The sequence below is a fragment of the Perkinsus marinus genome, assembly GCF_000006405.1.
Source record: "Perkinsus marinus ATCC 50983 genomic scaffold scf_1104296941634, whole genome shotgun sequence".
In the NCBI taxonomy this organism is placed as follows: domain Eukaryota; phylum Perkinsozoa; order Perkinsida; family Perkinsidae; genus Perkinsus; species Perkinsus marinus.
Window position 1 is genome coordinate 37596 of NW_003212444.1, and position 6390 is coordinate 43985.

The window sequence follows — 6390 nt, forward strand, 5'->3', positions numbered from 1 at the left end:
GACTGACGTTAGACAGCAAGTCAAGGGATGCTTTGCTCATAGCTAAGTTCATAGCTTCACTACCTACTGACCTACAAGTTGATCTGAGAAAGTCACGAGAATCTATTCATAGTCTACAAGATGCATTACGTATGGCTAAGAGACTCCAAGCTATCCAGACGACTCCCTCATCGAGTAAATCTAATACCGGTTCCAATGCGAGTACTGGTACTACTCCAATTACTCACGACGCACCACTAGAAGCCCCTACTGTTGATGCTGTGAATCTACCATCAGTTCAACTTAACGATCCTCTGACGAAGTCCGACCCTGCTGTAGCAGCGATTGCTGACCTTACTGAAGCTATCCGACAAGAACAACAACTCATGGTGAACTTCATTTCCCGGCGTGGTAAAGGTAAAGGCGGATTCTACCGCTATGGTCGTTATCAACCCTCAAGGAGACCTGGAAGGAACAATTATACATACAATCGTCGTAGTTTCCCTCAACGTAGGTCGTGGTCTTCTACCTGTGACTACTGCGGTATCCCTGGTCATCTTTGGCGTGAGTGTCGACGGCGTCTCCGAGACCAGCAAGCATCTCCTGATTATGGGAATCGGAATAATCGTTTTCCACGGAATGGACGAAGACCTGACAATCAAAACCGTTCATTTAACCAAACTGCCAATCATGAAGATGATGTTAGTATGTACGATGTTACTAATACTGTCGATACCATTGAGTATGATAATTTTTCGGAAGACGAGTACGGGACAGGGATGAACCGCGTTCACCTGTCCCGCCCACAGTAAATTGTTCCACTAATCATTCATCGCGGTTACTTTACCCTGTTACTGTATATAATCATAAATGTAATTTATTTATCGATACTGGTAGTGAATATTCTCTAGTTGATAGACGATATGTTGATAAGTTAAGATCTAGTAATGTATTGCAATATAGTAATGAATCATCACACCAATTGTTCACTGCTGATGGTAAACCACTTCCGTGTATTGGTACTGTAATTTTACCATTGTGTTTTTCGTCTAAAAAGTTAGTGAAATATCCGTTCATAATTGTAGAACATATTGTTGAAAATATCATTGTTGGACGAGCACTACAGCGTGCTATTGGATTGAAGATCGATCAGTCTACTACACCACCTTCGTTGTCCCTTCATCTCTCAGATACCACATCCGATCATCCCGTACAACCACACAGCCAGTCTCTCTCAAAGGCGCCCGCTCCTCAACATGTAACCTCGTTCGTCCATCAAGTACCTCATGAAGACCATAATACTACTGCATCTATTTTACCCTCACACCTACATATACTCGCTACTGTACAAGATCTGGGATGGATTACTCTTTACCTTACTTATGATGCTGTCAAGAAGACTAAATGCTTTACTGTGGAGATCAAGAAGGGTACCATAAGGCCCATGAATGTCGCAGAGTATAAACGGTATGGAAGGTTACATACTCGTATGGCGAACTGCCCTAAGCAAGACCTAGAAGATTCGGTGAATATATGGCATAAATGGCAACAAGCGGGTAAAGTTGTACGGCTACCACCACGTTCAGAGGCCACTACTATCCAGAATTATTATGTTGTACGACGAAAACGTGCCAGAGTTATCTTGACATTCCTAATAGGAATTTCCTATATGTGAATAACTACCTCCACGACAAGTGCAGTGACATGGCTTTTAAGCAGTCCCAAATCCCAGACGTGTTACTTGAAGCTAGACTATTTACTTCACATGCTACTTTGGATATAAGTGATGCATTTACATGTATTCGGCTGGGCCAGTATTTCTCTACGTTGACAGACACCCGAGTCCTACTATCTGATGGTTCTTATTGTACTATGCGATTCCTATCATTACCATATGGGATAAATGTTGCTCCATGGTGTTTGGAAACCTCAGTAAGATATGTCTTACATCTAACCCCTTTAAAGCAACCATCTATGTGCAAAAGCTATATGGACGACATTTTGGTGGCTACTTATGGGCATGCTATTGAAGAATTAGCTATTATTAACGACGCCCTCGGGCACTACGACTTCCTTATATCGTCCCATAAGATCTTCGATATGGACATCCAGCCAACAAGTGATATCTTGGGAGTTACTATTGTCAACAAGCACGGTAAAAAATATATCACTATAAGTAAGCCTAAGAATAATAAATGTAAGTCAGCATTGAGAACTATCCTCAACGAGCCCAGCATTACTTATCAGAATCTGCATTCATTGGTTGGTTGTATCCCTAAGTATCCAGTGTACAATCCTTGGCTGGTGTCCCTCTGCCATGTTGTAATAAGTTGGTCAGTAACATTATAAGATAGGGTAGAAATCGAGATAGCTCAACAGATGAAGATCGTGAGGATAGTACTACGACTTATTGGAAAGTGTCCGAACTAGAAGTTTCGGGATGGTTAGGGGAATATTGTGTCCAAGAGGTTGTTAGTCAAAAGCGTCTACGCTGGTTTGGTCATGCCCTAAGACAGCCCAAAGGTATGATTCAAAGAGACTGGATTGAATCACAAATCGAGACTGATTCTAAGTGGATGAAGTTGGTCAGAAGGGACGTTGAGGATCGTGGTGGAAGATGGAAATATATCCGGCAGACGGTGTTGGCATAAATTTACTATTATTCGTAGCGCGCATGTCCCATAGTTGGATCTAAGCGCTAAATGAATGAATGAATGAGTAGTAGTAGTAGTAGTAGACTACTACTACTAGTAGTAGTAGTAGTAGTAGTAGTAGTAGTAGTAGTAGTAGTAGTAGTAGTAGTAGTAGTAGTAGTAGTAGTACTAGTAGTAGTAGTAGTAGTAGTAGTAGTAGTAGAACCGAGCGAACACCATCATCATCACTTGAAACCTTCCTCAACAACGAGCAATACATGATTTAATAATCATCACTTCTTCTTCTTCTTCCAGTTGCACTCAGGGGCAACTACCTATTCCTCCTCCAACCTCTGAGTATTCATCCCACCTGCTGCTACCATTGGGATGGCTTGCTGCTACATCATAATAAAGTTGTTAGTAAATGCATAATTGAGAATTTCTAAGAGACTCAAGTTTCCAAGAGATCATCAAATGCTACCGTTCTTGTAGTGGCGCAAACAGACGGTGTCACTAAACTTGGATGCGTATTGTCAAACTTGTGTGCGTATTGTCAAACTTGTATGGTTTATTGTCATTCTTGATTGTGATATATTCTGCCGGTGTCAAACATGGATTCTCACTATCAATCTTGATGGTAACATATCTCGATTGTGACATACTTGAATTCTCAAAGTCAAACTTAATTGTAACAGAGGGCCTGTTTCATAGGAGCAAATTGCGCCTTAAACTTAAGTAACGCCTTAAGTATACCTTAAGTAATTAGGCCATCCTATTTCACTACTTAAGTAAGCACGTTAAGGCGCCTTAAGTTTAGGAATACTTAAGGCGCCTTAAGTTTCTGTGCATATACTTAAGTATTTACGAGAAGCATTTCACAACATGCGTACTTAAGGAGCAACTTAAGTATTCCTTAAATTTTATTAAGGTAGAGCCGACCCTACCTAAACAGATACTTAAGTATCGTGTTTGCATATTGCATCCTACAGGGGTTGAACCAGGGACCCTTCGAAGGACAATGCTTGAATATTGTATCTCGCGGAGGTCGAACCGGAGACCTTACGAATGGCAGCACGGTGCTCTGCCAGTTGAGCTAGAGAGGCAAAGAAGGCAAACGATGAGTTCACTCCTTCAACTCAGCGGAAATCAAACCGACTGAACTTATTATAGTGATGTCCATGTTTGATTGTGTTCGTTTCGGTTCCCACCATAACTTTTTGAACACAAGATTTACAATTCACCGAAACCCAGACACCTTGTAATGCAAGCCATGCCAACGTATTACGTTGAACGTAACAACTCGTACCAAACGAGATTTTTTTGCCTTGTAGTAGTCGAGCTTGCTCAAAACCGCCTGATACTTTACACGAGCTGTTTTAACGCGTAGTTCATGCAATTCTCGTGCTTCAGCCGCTTTTTTCATGCTATCATCCTTCTTTTCGTACAGTTCGTTATCAATGATCGACGAAAGTAGTTGTGAAGCAATTAATTACGAAAAACATCACACCTTAGATTCGATCCTGCACGTTTCGGATGACGACAGACCAACCTAACCACTCAAGTATTTGAGCCATATTAAAAAATGTATTACTATATTCTTTACCTGTCACCATGGTTAAGTAGATACTTAAGTACGCCTTAAGTTAAGGAGCTCCTTAAGTTGCTCCTAAACGTTGTGAAATGAGTTGAGTACTACTTAAGTATACCTTAAGTAACTCCTTAAGTTGCTCCTAACTTTAAGGCGCCTTAAATTAAGTATCCTTGTGAAACAGGCCCATTATTCATAGAATGAATACGTCGCCGACGTATTAATGCAAAATTCATTCATAATGAGCCGACGTAACGTCGGCTTATCGATGACAGCTATTGCTAGCTGCGATTTCTGTAGCTACTTTGTCGTTGATGCACAGTGCCTGATGACCGCAGATACTTGAGTGGAGCTCAGAAGCGCACGATAGTGAAATTGAGAAAAGAGGAGACTAGAAAACAATGTATAGCTGCTGCAGCCTGCAGTAAGCTTTCTGAGTCGAAGACTTCGACTGAGTCATCTCAGTGAGATGGCATCTCAGGTGGCTGATAGTTAAACTATTATAGTTTTGACGGCAGCGACCTGATCAAGGATTTTTCTGAACGAAAAGCACGGAGGATACCAGTTGTCGTTCCACTGACAGATCGTACCTAAGACGAAAGGCCGCTGGATGTCTTCCAGCTGGTGCGATGTATTCTACCATCGCGAATGTCAGCGAATGTCCTCAGTGATAGGATTGCTCCAGTTCGATCGCAGACTTCTACGGTAGAAGTTCTACCGGAATTGATGTTCCTATGTGCGAAAAAGAAGTTATTAGTACCTTACGGTTTCATGGCAAGTCGCTCTCACATCCTTACGATTTGGGGGGTTGGCGTAAGGTAAGGTGGTATAAGGCTCCTCACCGTAAGGCTCCTTACCGGGTAAGGCTTACCCTACAAGGTGCAAGGAGGGCCTCCTCATGTGGGGCGATTTCATAGGAGGCATTTTTGGGCCCCTCCTTGCGATCCTTACGTAAGGTGCCGTAAGACTGCTCGGGGTGTACTTTACGCACCTTATCGCACCCTCCTTGCCATTTTATGCGAGCTTCGCTCCGCTTATTCCCTACAGCCCGCGCGTCTCACCCGCGGATGATCTATCCCCAAACCATGCATTTTTACCGCATACTCGTCTTGGCGTGACCGATTGCTCTCAAATGAGTTGATGGTAAAGTTTTCGAGTTTGTTTTTTCTAATGGCAATAACCATATCCTTAGCTTCATTGAAACACTGCGTCGACTCTTTCATGCGCATCAATGTTTGTTTAGGTGCTCCTCGTGCTCCTTATTGGGGTTCACGAGGTGCACCTTAAATTTAGGAGCATGAGGTGCAACTGTAGCGAAAGCACCTCGCGTAAGGTGTAAGGCTCCTTGCCCCTTGCTCCTAAATCCAAGGTGCACCTTAAGGAGCGTTTCTTGTGAAATAGGCCCCTGAAGTAGAGGCTGAAGAGGTGTAGAGAGGAAACTCCTGAGCTCGGCTGAGGAAAGCGAACATATATTCCTCCAACACTGGTCTCAGGTCGTAATACTCATTCTCCTTCTCAGAGGAGGTAATCTCAGGGAATCCCTCAGGAGAGGGCTCTTTGGTATTAGCTACCTCAGCAGTGATCATATCTCAACCAGATGGGTCTACCGATTTTAGTGAGCGCATGATGCCTTCGGCAAAAATCGATTACAATGGCGTGCCCGAACACTTTCGGAAGGTAAGCGAATTGGACATGAAACCCTGACAGGGTTCTGACTGAGATCCAAGGTGGCCGTGATCCTTTATCCTTATTCCTGCCACTAATTTTTTCGGCCTCGGGGCCGAGTGTCCGCACAATCCGGGTCGAGTGTCCGCACCCGCGGAAGGTGTGCTTAAAACCTTGGAGTAGGCGGGCCTCCGGCCCGCCGTTACCCAAAGATCCTTCGGGCTTCCACGTAGCATCCCACTGATGCCGATAAGAGCCACTGGTACGAACTACTAGACGCGCGCGCTATTTTCGTGCAAGTTGCATGAAATCACACTGTGGTGGCTGAAACTGCCGTCACTGACGACCCGTGAACTGCGGATGCTATCCTCAACATGGAGTAATCGGTGTCCTTCATGGTTATTCTCAAGTGTGATGAATGACATCGTGTTCATTTCTAATCGTGCAGAGTAAGACTTACTCAGTAAGTTCGAAAGGAAAATTCCATTTTTTACAATTTATTTTACAAGGTTTAAGTGTATCCAG

At 43.4% G+C, this 6390-nt stretch overlaps 3 protein-coding genes across 3 annotated transcripts; all 3 read left to right on the top strand.

The window, feature by feature from the left end:
- Positions 1-42: 42 nt before the first annotated feature.
- On the top strand, positions 43-489 carry Pmar_PMAR003801 (hypothetical protein; the record flags this gene model as incomplete). Its single annotated transcript, XM_002781746.1, has 1 exon — positions 43-489. A coding segment is annotated over one exon (447 nt), but the record flags the coding sequence as incomplete, so codon positions are not given.
- A 680-nt stretch (positions 490-1169) lies between these two features.
- On the top strand, positions 1170-1535 carry Pmar_PMAR003802 (hypothetical protein; the record flags this gene model as incomplete). Its single annotated transcript, XM_002781747.1, has 1 exon — positions 1170-1535. A coding segment is annotated over one exon (366 nt), but the record flags the coding sequence as incomplete, so codon positions are not given.
- A 418-nt stretch (positions 1536-1953) lies between these two features.
- Positions 1954-2301, top strand: Pmar_PMAR003803 (hypothetical protein; the record flags this gene model as incomplete). The annotated part of the gene is made up of 1 exon (XM_002781748.1): positions 1954-2301. A coding segment is annotated over one exon (348 nt), but the record flags the coding sequence as incomplete, so codon positions are not given.
- Positions 2302-6390: the final 4089 nt, after the last annotated feature.